Below are 15,660 nucleotides of genomic sequence, written 5' to 3' on the forward strand. Positions count from 1 at the left end.
TAGACTTCCAATCCGAACTTACTGTACGAATACTAATTGCGTTATTACAAGCACAGCATACATAAAATGCCAGTAGTCATATTTTGCAGGTGTGGTAGGTAAAAACACTTATTGTTTATTGTTTCGTATAAAGCGATGTCCAAATATGATAAATGGTACTGTTAAGACCACTCCATTAAATGTGTCTAAACAATGCTGCCATGACAACTAAGTGGCATTCATGTCGGATATATATTGTATTTCATTTTATGTTTTTATGTTTCTACGTGTTGCGACTTCATTAGTACTGACAAAGCCTTTAAATCTCCCACCCACGGCTGCAACACAAGCCCTGCAACAATAAGATTACGTATCTACGAATACAATGTATGGTATGAACACTTACTTACTTTGTTACACCCAGGATATAGCGGTAATTGATTTGCTGCGGCTGTCACAAAAATAGGAATTATAAGTTCTTAAACGGTGGTCGTCCTGTCATGCATACATCATATTTGTATCGATAAACGTTATATCGGCAACCCATTGCGTTTTACTGACATTTCAATGTGGAGGTAGATACGCGTGTGAGTGTTGTTTTGGGTGAAATAGACACAGGTCAGGGAATAAACAACATATCGTAATTTACATACAAGCACTTGGGCGCTACTAGGACTTTAGAGTTGCATGACACGATTGGTAGAAATAATCGTTCATTTGCATAAATTAATATTCATGAGCAATGAAAAATGCTTTTCGATAGCATATATGATAGTTTTAAATTGACTGATTCTATCGTTACGAGCTGAAAAATAATCGAAAAACTAATGTAAAGACGTTTTTTGATACACGTTTATGATCAGACTCCAGCAAACTGTTGAAATTAACCACAGGTTTATTCTTTACCCTGATCATAGCAAATTACGAAAGTCATAGAGAATACAGATACACGTTTATATTTCACTCTAGTACTATTGCTCAAAATTGCTCAAAATGTTTTCAATGGCTTTTATCAGTGACAAGTTACCTCATATGCATTTCGAGAAATCACAGTGTGTGTGCATGAGCAGTTTGGAATAGAACAATTTCGAACGCACTAAAATCATGCGTAGAACTCGATCTCCAGCAAGAAATTGTGGCGTCAAACTGGCTTACGGTTGAGTTGCTTTGCAATAGACATAATTTTAGAGCCTGTATTTTTCTATGAAATGTTTCTAAGTTTTGTTGAGGATTATTCTATAAAGAAATCGCTGAAATTATTTCATCTGTTCGTAAAAGGGCGTTATTTATTTGACGATGGGCTTTGAACGACTGACATCGAAACGTTTCATTCAGATCGGATGGCGCCCTCTCGTGCCAATCCCCCTTCGGTCGCTACATTATTTTTTGTCTACTCTTATTTGTATATCACCAGGAGTTGTTTCGTCGCAAGTATGTGCATTGCATTGTCGTAAATATAATGTTATCATCAATCTAAATTTACGGGATCCATATCTGGCACACTGTCCGATACACAGTGGGCTATTTCAGAATACTCATCGTGGTCATATATGATAATACTAATTAGGGAACCAAGTAGAACCTATTTTTTTATTAAATCCTGTTCACTACATAGTGTTTGTGTGCATCACTTCACAGGACTAGTACACACATAGTGTACAAGAGTCGCACAGATTCTGATGAAATTTAAACATAATATGGAATCTTGGAATCTAATTGTAGATGACGTAAAACGATGTTTTTATCAGGGGTAAATTCTTTTTCTCTCGGGTTCTCCACACTTGTCAGGGGGGAAACTCGTCTCGTCTCTCTATCTCGTCCCCTTGAGGTACGGGATCGGGAAAGTCACTTTAACTTTACAGTCAAATAAGGCACACACAACGAAATACGTTTCAGCTCTCGTCTTAGTCGGTCAATCTAGCACTCTATCAGACACAGCGCCCTGGGGAAAAATCCCCAAGACTCTCGCAAGGCTGACCCAAGACTCGCCCAAGACTGGACTGCGTCAAGGCTCGCCCCAAGACTCTCTCGGACTGACTGCGTCTGTCGTGGAGTATTCGCCAAGACCAACTCAAACTCTCTTTATTCATTTTCAAAACTCTAACCAATTACAGAGCAGTAAAAAGACTCTAGGGCGTAACCTTCAATCATAAAGCCAATCACACTAAGTACTGAATACGTCATATCTTTTGATTAATCGTTCACTACATTAATAACTACGGATGTCAGAATAGCGACGGTATCTTGTAATTAGTTCCAAACCACTGAGCCAAGTTCCGTCCAAAACTTCAAATAGACCTGAACGATGACAGACATAACACAGCAATTCGCTAATAATCAGTTAATTAAGTCGGTCAACAGATAGCAAAAACAAATTCATGACACATCCCTTCACCCAAACTGAGATATGCCTCTCGGCATTGCACGTTCACAAATCAAAGATACCGTCCTCTACTCATCGTCATACAGGTTAAATACAATACTAAGAAAAGAAATAAATCAAAAGAGTAAAACACTAATTAAGTACAATGATTATAAAGTCTAAATACAATGGTTATAAAGTCACAAATATCAATGGTTATAAATCAAAAACAAGGGAAAGGCTACCAAACGACTCACTTTTCTCAAAACGGTTCGCTGAGGGTAACCCTTCGCTTCACTTTCTCCGTTACTAAGGTTACAAACTCTATATCAAAAGGTCAAAAAAAACTAAGGCGTGGCGGTGTAACCAAGCGATCAGCCAATCGCTGCAGTCGACAGCATGATCACGTGATTACCAGGGATGCGTCTCTCGGTTAAAGCATTGCAAAGCGGTAACTAATAAACAGTGAATAAAAAAAACTATTAATCAAACTCCTGTCATATACGCCTATAAACTTCAACTGAACTCACAAGTCGTTAATCTAAACAAAAGTCATACGGCGTGGAAACAGAATGCAAAGACAAATTCGCTTTCATAACACATTACTCCTCTGGCAAAAAGACGGGGGAAAAGGCAAAACGATAGAAACTACTGAGTCACATATAAACCTGTCAATCGTGAACAAAAGCTTGCGTTATCAAACAATACGTATATAAGCGCACCATACTCCTATCTCAAAAAGACATTAAAAACGTTACAAAGGTGCTCTAAATTCAAAAAAGCGTCAGAAGTATTCCGGAAACAACACGTAAACAAAAACAACTCTTAAAACGTCGATATCTCTGTACATCGACAAATCTCAAAACTCTGAAAAACTCATTGGGGCATTACTTTCCCCATCATAATCCGTACTCATAAACTCATTAAAACTCCATAAATCTTCACAAAAATTCAAAACACTGTGTTGCAAATACTTGTCCACTGAGGCGCGCTTAAATCGTTATAAAGGACCTCGCACGTCACCAAATATCAGTTCGAAACAAAGATCTGGGCGCTTACATAACATACAATTCGACATCACAAAAAAAAAAACGGTAAAAACGATAGGAAAAGCAAGCAATACATTACATTACTGAGCAATAGTGTTAGGGTTCTGGAAAAGAGTTCAACGTCCTGAGTTACACAGTGTCAGTTACAGTGTCCAGCGAGCAGTTCTCTATACAAATAGCTAAAGTTCTAATCAAAGTCTATAAGCGTCTCTTCTCTTGTCGCGTTAGTCCGGGGTCGTTCTTTCATCTTCTTGTCTTTAATGTCGCTCAATTCTTAATTATACAGTCCTATCCGATACGCGTCCTTCAGAAGGGGTTCAGAAGTCTTCATCTCTTCAGCGTTGTACATCGGTGCCATACTGTTAACGGTGTTAGTCGTCAAGCGCGGTTTCGTCTCTGCCATCGAGCCAGTTCGGTTCACAAGAAAGACACACCTTCGCCATTCACTTCTCTTCACAGGATGTCAATGTGCGTAAGACGCAATGCCCAGGGTTCTCACACCACGTATCAGGGGTAAATTCTTTTTCTCTCAGGTTCTCCACACTTGTCAGGGGGGAAACTCGTCTCGTCTCTCTATCTCGTCCCCTTGAGGTACGGGATCGGGAAAGTCACTTTAACTTTACAGTCAAATAAGGCACACACAACGAAATACGTTTCAGCTCTCGTCTTAGTCGGTCAATCGAGCACTCTATCAGACACAGCGCCCTGGGGAAAAATCCCCAAGACTCTCGCAAGGCTGACCCAAGACTCGCCCAAGACTGGACTGCGTCAAGGCTCGCCCCAAGACTCTCTCGGACTGACTGCGTCTGTCGTGGAGTATTCGCCAAGACCAACTCAAACTCTCTTTATTCATTTTCAAAACTCTAACCAATTACAGAGCAGTAAAAAGACTCTAGGGCGTAACCTTCAATCATAAAGCCAATCACACTAAGTACTGAATACGTCATATCTTTTGATTAATCGTTCACTACATTAATAACTACGGATGTCAGAATAGTGACAGTATCTTGTAATTAGTTCCAAACCACTGAGCCAAGTTCCGTCCAAAACTTCAAATAGACCTGAACGATGACAGACATAACACAGCAATTCGCTAATAATCAGTTAATTAAGTCGGTCAACAGATAGCAAAAACAAATTCATGACATTTTAATAATAGTTAGCCACGTTTTTCGACTTTGTTCCTAATTTTGACATTCTGACTTCAGTATATATATAGTTACGATCTACGATACGAAGAGGTGGGAGATGTGGTGTCACTGGAAAACTTTGTGAAAGTGCTCTACATGGGGAATTGAATTCGTACTGTCCTATACAAACCATATAAACATCACATAGCCGTAAATCTTCCAGTATAATATCGTTGCTAAAATCACAGACAACTATAATTAAACACAGGTTTAATTAATGGCATACGTTCAATTCACAGACCAAGATGGATCGACATTTCAAACATCATATTGTCGCCTTTGGCAGGCGTTGCTATGTGATAAACCTTTGATGAACATTAGAATATGTACAAATGCGCAGCAGGGTATGTTGTGGATTAAGGTAGCGAGAAGAGAGACAATTTCTTTAAGAATATTTTTACACAACATGAAATCACTTCTTTAAACTTTAATAATTGACAAACGGTGGACAGTTTGCTTGCTTTAGATGAATGATATTTATTTACAATTATATACAGCCATACGTTCACAATACAAACTCTTAAATACAGTAATTTAGTCCTACATTAGTAATATACAAGAATTAAATATGAAAATCCACAGATATGTTATATTATTATTATTATATATTGAAATTACAATTCGGTCTAATTTGTGAGACACTTAACTATGTATGACGAAAATGAAGTCAATGAAGAAAAATGTGTCAATCGAACTATTATCAGCTGAATAACATATTTTAATTTTGATTTATGGATTTATGGCCATGATATGTGAGATGATTGGTTCTTTGTTAGTATCCATATAAAGTAGTGGGAAAAATGAACACAGATCGCGTAATTAACAGTCAACACAACAACTATCGAACATAAAATATTATAATACCAATTTTACTTGTTTATATCTTTCAATCTGCGATTCTCTAAACTACTTACAGTAATAGTCAACTGCCAAGTACTTGTACACGCCATGGCAAGGATTGCCAAAATCACGTACTGAAGCATATACTCTGCACGATCTCCTGCCTTCGCATCGTGAACGAACAACGCCAAGACTGGAGATAGCACTGCAGTTGACACCGTCTCGAATAGCTCGCCGTAACGGTGTCTCGCAGATATCATTGCGATTTCGTCCGAATACTGCATCGACCACGTGAATATCCAGGGGACCACAGTCAATCACGACTCTGTCATCCTCACAAGCGATCGCTTGCAAAATCTTAGTTGCAGTATTCTTATCTGTAATTTAAAAAATGAATATATCTTAGGGAGTTTAGAATGAAAGAAAACATATATTATAGTTCAAACTATCAATGTTGATTGATATTTGTTGTCAACAATTATATGTACGGTTATTGCTTTGAAGAAAAAAATATACTAACTTCTCTCGCAAATAAATGGGCGAAGAGCACCACACTTTTCATTACTCAAGTCGACGTCATTGTCACCAAGTACGACTTCTGTGCAATAACTAGACTGTCCAATCTTCTTCTCGTATGGAGTTATTTCTCTTTGTCTATTGGAACTTTCCTAATTATTGAGGGAAAGCGACAACATGAAAATATGTGAAGTCTTGTGTATTGATTATATGTGTACAAGATGCGATGGTGTTTTTCTTTTCTGTACAATTGGAATGGTATGTGGTGGAGCTGTGACTATCGTATTATTATAATATTAAACTGTTTGAAACAATACTGTAGTAAGAGTGAGTTTGTAATGTCACTAGGTGCTTGGTTTAAAAGGCGGCAATACTAACACAGAACGTTTATAGATTCAAATTTCGCAACTGAACAAGTCAACGTACCTGCATTCCAACCCAGAAAGCTAAAAACATTTCTGGACTGTTGGAATCACTTTCTGATTCAATAATGTTGTAAAGCAGCGCAGCCACATCACTATCTGATATTTGATTCATCATCACAAGTTCTGATTGCCTCAGTTCACACTGTTCTTTTGCCTCGTCCCATGCCAAGGGTTCATTTCCAACATAGAGGCAAGAATTATGTAAAGATATCCAACCGTCTTCACAGTAATCTAAATAGATAATACAATTATTGACAATTGAATAGTTAGACTATATTACAAATTGAATTCTAGATATATCCGAACATACAACATATATTCACCATTTTCACCACCAGCAGCATCGTCGGCGTCATCATCACTACGGTCCTCACTGTTATCAAATTGACACAAGTAAGAATGCACATCGTCACAATTGTCGGCAGCCCATTTAAACGACATGGAACCACTGAAAAACATGAGATAACAGTAAAAGTTCGGGTGCCAATTGTATATAGAACTTTTAGCGAGTAGAATCATGGAATATTCAACTAGAGTTACTTACCGTAGTACTGCACAATTTTCAGATCGATCCAATCCAGGTTGATGTGGTCCCCAATTAGTAAACCATAGTGGTTTTCCTTCCTTGGCTCTCCACGTGCCCTCTCGATACCTGTCAGTTGCACCGATCCAGTAATCATCGTCAGTGTTTTCTGAAGAATCGACGATTGTACCAATGGCGTTGTGTTGGGTCAATTCGTTCTTTATCAGAGCTATCTCACCACCTAATATTTCACACGACCTCATCGCACCTTGCCAGGTTTTCGCGTCTTTAAACACCTCAAAACGTGCGTTATTTCCTGTTAAGAAAGAGTTAATTGTAAAAAAAATATTGTGTATAAGACCAATTCATACAGATTCTAAGGAGAATTCGAATTTAACTTTAAAATATGACATTTTTAAATATGATCAATGAATTTATGTCGCCTTTGTCATTTAGAAATAACACATAATTACCTCCATAAATACCATGCAAAGAGAGAGAAAATAGCACGATGAGACGTGTTTGAAGTTCCATGTTTACTGCAGTATGTTCACATCAAATGGCCACGTTGCAGTTATAACATATGGCACTCAACAAGCTTTTTATCACTAATGCTCCTTCCTCCGCCCATAGCTCCAGGAAACAATCTTTTTATTTTTATCACCAATAGTCTGTTAACTTGTATTACAAGGGATTAACATCATTAAAGTAATCACGATACAAATACAAAAATATATTGTCGAATATGTAATAGATTATAGAGTATAACATTAATGACGTCAATAAAATAGGAGTGTCCTTATTATATAGCAGCTTTTTTAAATAAACAATTAACAACAATGTAGGTCTGAAACTGCTGACGTTTTATAAACTTTCGTTTGAAAATGTGTAGACTTGCATATTATCTAAATAGGCAACAGATGTTGTTGGTAATTCAAACTTCTACTTTCTTACTACCTGGAGGGTGAAGTGTTTAATGTCGCCCACATGACCATTACGTGCAATTGCTCTGATAAGTTATGTCGTTATGTATTTACTTTTACTTAATTAGGTTATACTTTTAATCAGTAATACCTTTTATAGTAATTTTAATATTATAACTCGCTGGACATTTTCTAAATGAGCATCGTTTCACTAACGTATACGCACGTCCCACCTGCTTGTTTTATTATATGCATAGCACGCTGCATAATCAGTCTACTCCAACGCAGATTTGTATATACGTCATAATATATAAATGTGCACTTATGTTAATTTGTTAAGAAACATCTGACCATAAAGATCAGTTTGTTATAGTTAATGCTGATAGTATAATAAATAAAACCTTTATTGTAGTGTAACAAATAATAGGAACTGGAATTAGTTATGCTTATTGGGTAAACAAAATGTATTGCATGTACATGAATATGTATTTCCATTTCACGCTATTCCCATATCCAAATATTTTAATGGTGATACTCCAGTCCATATTTATCGTTCAGTTTTTACTTCAAATAATGCGCACAATTTTAGTGTGGGCAACGTACGTTTAATTACCGTTTGGCTAAATTATGAAGCTCTCCACCGATTGATTGAAAAATAATTTCAACTTCTATTTATTATTGTTGTTTATTTATATTTTATATTTTCTTATATTTTGATTGAAATTTTAAATAGTGAATTCATACCTAACTTTTCACTAATGGCTGATGAAGGCATCTATTAAAATCCTGTGACAAGAATACAATCGATGAGGCATCTGGCTGAAAAGCTAGGGCGTAAACGAGTTCTATGACCTGCTAGATATGAGAGTCGAGGGTTCGTTTTGGGTTGAAACTTGCATGCTTGAGTAATAGTGTGTTTTACCGATCAAATATGTCTGTGTCTAGTATAAAGTAACATGTCTTTTTCATAAGATGAATCACGTGATCCAAATTGATACATCACGTGAATAAAAAAAAAACTCTTATGATAGAACAGAGATTCAATACACCCACATGTAGGTTTCCTGAAAATACATTGAATAAAAATACAAAAGTGATTTTAACAAGTGCTTTTCAGGCTGATTTGTCGCAGGTGATAATGCCGCCCATATACCACATACTTGCTAAAAGCGACACGGATATGTTTTTAGAAACCATGCTTATTGATAGTAACGTGAAGACATTGTTTCAATACAAGCGTCACCCGTGGGAATTCTTACAACGCCCATGATGGTACGAGCGATATGACAAAAGAATCGAGTTTGGTCTTCAAGGTAACACCTTCATCTCTCCACAGAACACATCGGTCAGAAAACAACAGCGCTGGTATCTCACTCTAATGGTGGCTAGAGGCCAGAGTAAACTAGAAATCTGTCTTGCAGGTCAAATGTTCAAGTGTTACTGATTTCACTGATTTATATCTCGGGCTCTCTAGGGAGATGTTTGATTGGTTGCTGTTAAGAGTAAAACTTGACACTAGATTTTTATATCAGTTTCTAGGTCTACACTGCATTATGCTCGGTCTTGTATCCTTTGATTGTGGTAGGCGAAAAGTCGTTTGTTTAGAGCAAATAAGGAAACACAGCAGATTTGGGGGTAAGGCAAGAGCCCAATAACAGTGATTGGTACTAGGTAGTAGTCAAATGCATTGGTAAGTAAATTCTGTGCATGTAGCAAATTACATACAGGTAATCCTACTACATTAGCTGGTCTTGTGACAAATAGTCTGTACTGATACTGGTATGGGAACAAACTTGAAGTAGTTACAAAATAGAAAAAATTGTGACTTAAATTACGACGGATGTTTTTTTTAAGGCAGATCTGTACCCGTAATTAGTAATGTATTAGAATCATATCTCATTTACTGACAGTCATGTTGTTTATTTCGTACGTACACGTCGCTTTGTACTTTCTTTCTAGATGCCACCAATCCTGGTGAGAGCATCACCCACCCTATCCAGACATTCAGGTGAATACTCTGATAACACCTAATAGCTAACAGCTCAAATGCATTATATGTAGTTGCAAGTTTAAAATGGTTACTGTCACAGTGCAAGGCCTGCTTATTGTTATTGAGAGGGGCACTCACAGAACTCACACTGGACAGGGGGTTCATTCACTGCTAGGATGGTGTAGACAAGACAAAATTACTGGAAATGGGATACACATACACTAAAATATCAAGTTAAAGCTCCTGGCTTTAATACCTCTCAAAATAATTACAAGAAACAAAGCACAGAAAATTACAATGAATACATTAATTAAAATAGGGGATGGCCTATGGAAGTGTGCATTGGTGATAACTCACAGTTCCAGGATGTAGCGATGGGTGACAGTCAATGGCTTCTGCAACACAACGACGAAGAAATACAGGAGTCTTGTTTGCAGAGGAACGCTGTTATTCTGGAAGGCACCGCTGAAAGCAGGATATTGCAGAGAAGTTCATACAACTCTCACAAACTAATAGTTGAAGCCTGTATCACTTGTCTCACAATATCGTAGCAAGAACACTAAGGATACTCATCAGTAGAAATGATGTCCTCAGTCTAGCCTATAGACAAAAATGGCCCAGATTCAGGGACACCACCTGGGTTTCCACAAGAGCCAAATAGAATGTGGTCTTGCTAGCGTTGTAAAGAAACAGCAAGACAGTTATCCCACGGCAATGCACACTGTTTCTTCCCATGGTACATTGTCAGTCAATCAGCATCAATTGCCGATAAATTTACATTTCTCAAAATTGTCAAAAAAATTATAACAGTAATTCTAAGCAATCTCAATCCTACTTAAATAGTCGGCATCAATATTTTCTTTACCTGTAATTGCTATAATGCGGTAGCTAAATAATTGCAACACTCTTTTTCACTTACAGAGTAAGACTTCTATCTGGCTAGCAATTTACTACTGGCGTATGCTACTGGAAATTTGTCTTCCTCATGTTGTTGCAATGCCAAGCCTAACTTCTGATGCATCGAATCTTGAAATACAACTCTTAGTAAAATCAGGCAACATTAAAATTGGTTGCTTACTCAATACAACTTTCAAGTGATTAAAGGCATGTTCTTGGAGATCCCCCAGACTACCTTTCTAGGCTGAGCTTTTCTGGTCAAATCACTGAGAGGAGCTGCTATTGTAGCAAAATTTTGTACAAATTTGCGATAGTATCGAGCCATGCCTAAAAATTATCTTACTTACTGTGTCTAAGGTCGGGCTGCATGCTGTAATTCTAATTTAGTAAAACCAAAGAAACACTTTAAAGTTCTTACACTTAATCCTGCCTTCCTACCTGTACAATCTGTACATGCTCCTGTACATGATTTTGAATGATATAAAATGTAATCAATTAAATTATAATCGCAAGACCTACCAACAAAATACGCATCATGCGGGAAAAAGAAGCTTGTACAGTCACAAGCCTGAGAGGCATTCGTCGAAACTGAAATAAACTATTAGGTCTTAGAAAGGCTGTCTTTTTAGTCTCCCCCCCCCACACGCATGGGGATCTGCCGGTACCCCTTGGTTAGATAAATTTACTGACCCTCTTTTAATCGTCTTCAGACGATGGCATTGGTTCTGCATCGAACACTGTAATGCAATCAATGCAAACACCTATCCTTTCTTCTTTACCAAAACAATGCATAAAGTGAATTTGATGGTTCAATCACACCCATCTCTAACATGCTCTTAAATTCTGACCTCACTATATCTGTCATAGCAAGGGTATGGTTTTGACTTAACTGGGCCAGATGTTACCAATTTGATATCATGCTCGCCAATTTTAGACATTCCAGGATAATCGACCAACATGACAATCAATTGTTTCTTTACACGGAATTGGCACATACTCCAATTCACCACTATCACACAGTATTGTATCACTGTCAGCAGTATCATATTCAACAGCTGCAGTGCACACAGTTCATCACACCTGTAACCACTTTTTTGTCATTCAGTTTTTCCCTTTCATAATATGCTTTCAACGAGAAACGTGTTATTGTCTAGTAATTTGTGTATGTAGGTTATAGTTTTGTAAAATTGAATTGAATAAACTCATCATATAATATACTTAATGGTGCCTAGTCTGTTGCTTAGTAACTAGTGTACAGGTGTATATGAATCGGGTCATAGTTTGATTTGCAGTGTGCTGGTATGCTAGTGTGAATTGGAAGTTAGTGGTATGCACTTACAAGTGGGTGTATGGAAGTTTACTAGGCTGGAGTGATGAATAGAACTGTTTTTGTGATGCAAAGTAGGTCAGTGTGCTTGGTAATTCTTCAGTGTGATATGGTTAGTTGTCAATCAGTTGTACAGGAGTGAGCATCTCCTGTAATGCTACTCCTGGTGACTCGTAATTTTACTATCATCTGGCAAGGCGTTCAGGCTTTGGAGTTGGTGGTGACTTCGCTGTATTAGGTCAGCCAAGATATAGAGTAGAGACCTGCCAAATTGGTCTTGCAGCTTGGGAATATTCCTGAGACTTGGAGATTCTACCTTAGGTGAGGGAGATGGACAAGACGCCAACACATAGAAACTGTAAGTTGAGAATTCAGTTTAATCGTTTCTTAGTAGTTCATTCAACTGTACCGGGTGCGGTAGCCCGATTGAATGCATCCATATTATGGTTTTTTTAGTTGTGTTTAAAACGGCAGGTATTATGGAATGTACTTGTCCCTTTTCCAGATGACCTGTGAGTGGTGAGCCGTCGTAACGCACGGAGCATGGAGCGCAGTCTGAGTGGAAGGCTGTGAAGTGGAATTCTGGATTGTGTGGAGTGAAGCAAGTGTCGAGCAAGTGAACGTTTGAACTTACCGGACATTAGGACAGTCTGGACATGTTATTGTCCGACGTGTTCATTAGGTCTAACCGGTTGTATCAACAACTTGTAATGCCAGTTCGTAATTTACTGCTTGTACTTATAACGTGTATGCTTCACGCATTATTGTAATTTTGATGAGCGTGTAGTCTAGTTTGTCTTATAATTGTATGCCGTTATGTGGATTGTGACATGTATTAATATAACTAGTAATATTTCCCTTAGCATCATCCCGTTATGTATAGAAATCACTACTAGCTTAATAAAACGTATCAACCCTGTACCGCACACTGGCGTGATTTCTGATTGTTATTGATATTGCATGTGCGGGTTGCCAGAAAATTCTGACAGTATTCAACATTGAACCTAATATAGATCTGATTAAACCGAATTGGTTGTTTAGGTCACAACGTCACATCCAGTTTACTAACTACACTGCATAAATTGAACTTCATCTATTACTGACCTAATGATATTTTGATCTAAGCTGTTTTACAGAAATGGTGCTTTTACAAAAATCATGTGTTGAACAAATGTTTTTTCGAATATATATTAATGTATAAATAATAGAATATAAATCTATATCTATATAGATTTACTAGTATATAGATATATATATTAATTATATATGTTTGGCTATAGCTTCCTATAGAATTAATGGGGAATCTTTTATATTTGGAATCCACTCATTGTTCATTGCAAGTTTGAGCCTAGCAAGGCATGATAAAATTGGATCAAATAAACATGAACCACTAACTTGACAGGGATTTTTGGGAGGGGTGGAGGATTTCATGTTTGTAATGACTGGTTGTAATGTGCTATCTCGATATTTTCAGGATACAACCTGATATGTGTTGCTTTCTTGCTTATGGTTACAATTTTTTTTGGTGGTAGAAGATGTGTTTATTGGTTGTTGAGTCATTGTTTAGAAACCCTGCAGCTTGAAATGGTATTGTCCAAATACAAATTTGATGGCGGTGTGTTCTAAAAAACATGGCATCAAAATGATTTCTGTTTATTTATTACTGGTGTAGACCTTGTTAACTAGCCACTGAATATGATGTCGGGAATAATGGTATTCTCAACAAGCTTTATTAATTATTGCTGGCAATATTCCAGTATGAATTGGGGAGCAAACTGTGCCACCAAATCTAGTCGTTTTATTGTTATGCTTCTAAAATGAATTTGTCAAATGTCTTGAAACAAATTCAAATATAAGGACATGGATTTTAAAATATTAAGATGAAATGGTGTCTAACAAATTAATTTGTATATGGTAAATTTATTTTAAAATATTATACAATATAATAAATTAAATAGAAATATTATTTGTATTTTTTGTATGCGGAAACTTGGCTGGCCCACTCAAAAATATAAAGATGTGAGGTCTGCAGTTCTTTTTTTTAATTTGTTCATTTGTAAAAAAAAAACTGGTATTTTAAAGACTGCAAACAATAAAACACTCACAATGCAAGGCTAATTCACCAGCATGTCTCTTTTTCTTGAGTGTGAAAGTACATGGTTTAGTGACTACCTCTTATTTTTTAAATATTAGAATTTTATTTAAGACTGTTCTTCTATAAAAAAAAAAATAGAACAGATGTATATCTATATATCTATATATATATATATATCAAAAAGCAAATAATGTATAATACATTGCTTATGGTCAACAATATTATTTGTGAAACTGGTAACAACTCTATACAGTCTTTTATAGTGGACCTGGAGTGAATTTGGAATGTTGTCCAAATTCCAATGTCCAATGATATGATAAGATTAAAATCTCTGAGACAATTAAAAGATCAAATGCTGTTCCATAGTAATTATAGTACGAATGTCAGAGGTTTTCCCAATATTCCTAAGAAATGTTAAGAATGTTAAAGCTTTGAATTAGACAACAGGTACATGCGATATCATTTTATTCGTCCAACGCGAGACAACCAAAGAATCAAAACCATTATGATATAAACTGCAGTATTTGTAGTTTAAAATTTCTTCCATTGCAAGCACACTAAATCACTAAGAGTCCCAATTTTGTATGGTCTCTTTGGTCGTCCATTTCATCTAGATTTGAGAGGTGAGTGAGAATCTAAAACTTTAGCATTTATTACTGCAGCACTAATACCACACCACCGGGTAAGTAGGTTTTTATTTTTACAAACCCCATGGAAAATTATCAGGCATACAGGGTGCAGTAATTTTACTCGTATTATCGTTGATGCTCATCCACGATCCGTGGTACATCGTGGCCATTCCAGGATGTAAACTCGTTCTTACAATTAACTAAAAACAACATTAGTATATTAAGCCCATTTTATATGATATTTCAATCGTGTGCATGCGACGCAAAACTTAATATATTGCCAAATATTTTGATTTTAATTATTTTCATGAGATAGCAAATTTAGTATTTTTTGCCAAATTTGTAATTCATTATCAGTATCAGTGTTCAAATTTTCGCGGATTAACATTATGGCATTTTACGTCTGTCAAATAACGACCAAATAAATACGTGGAATCATTAATTACTAAGGACCTGGCGTAGAGTTGGAAATTACTCCAAATAAACAAATGTCCAATTCGGGAAGAGGATAATAGTATATTTGGTTATTGATGAAATAGTAGGGCGCCACCAGACGGTCTGGCTTCGCAAGTGCGTCGTGTTTTTCTCATAAAGTTGACGCTGATTGTGCACAAAGGAAGCCGCTCATTCCGCCATTAGATGGTGGCACATCGTGTATGTGGTGTTTACAAAGGGGGTGTAGATGATCTGTGGTACATCGTGACCAATAATAAAATGATTTGTTGTCAAACTGTGGGCGTGTCTTTTATTTCTGTGCTAAATGTGCAACACCAAAATCCCGCCATTTATTTTTCATGGTTGTTCGAATAGTCGTCTGCACCAGTATCGCGAGTTCTAAGTTTGGTTTACTATGTTGGCCGCCCGACACCTTATTCACCACCTCTTTCTCGGTACCGACGCCAAACTCGGCGTCCT

The 15,660-nt window shown here is 36.9% G+C and overlaps 1 protein-coding gene across 1 annotated transcript; it reads right to left on the reverse strand.

The window, feature by feature from the left end:
• Positions 1-5,032: 5,032 nt before the first annotated feature.
• On the reverse strand, positions 5,033-7,427 carry LOC100378930 (uncharacterized). The gene is made up of 6 exons (XM_078013813.2): positions 7,358-7,427; positions 6,906-7,200; positions 6,685-6,809; positions 6,363-6,592; positions 5,941-6,088; positions 5,033-5,797 (listed from the first exon to the last, which is right to left on the reverse strand). Exons 1-6 carry the CDS (start codon positions 7,416-7,418, stop codon positions 5,487-5,489), a joined length of 1,170 nt encoding a protein of 389 aa, XP_077869939.2. The 5' UTR covers positions 7,419-7,427; the 3' UTR covers positions 5,033-5,486.
• Between the last annotated feature and the right edge of the window lie 8,233 nt (positions 7,428-15,660).

The sequence above is a fragment of the Saccoglossus kowalevskii genome, chromosome 9 (genome assembly GCF_978046115.1).
Source record: "Saccoglossus kowalevskii chromosome 9, keSacKowa6.1, whole genome shotgun sequence".
NCBI lineage: Eukaryota > Metazoa > Hemichordata > Enteropneusta > Harrimaniidae > Saccoglossus > Saccoglossus kowalevskii.

What these genes read in the sequence shown, in the direction of transcription:
- LOC100378930 (XM_078013813.2), bottom strand. Translation starts at nt 7,418, where the DNA reads ATGGAACTTCAAACACGTCTCATCGTGCTATTTTCTCTCTCTTTGCAT. An exon ending in CTTTCTGGGTTGGAATGCAG is followed by an intron (nt 6,089 to 6,362) that starts GTACGTTGACTT and finishes CTCAATAATTAG; the next exon opens with GAAAGTTCCAATAGACAAAG. An exon ending in CCCATTTATTTGCGAGAGAA is followed by an intron (nt 5,798 to 5,940) that starts GTTAGTATATTT and finishes TTTAAATTACAG; the next exon opens with ATAAGAATACTGCAACTAAG.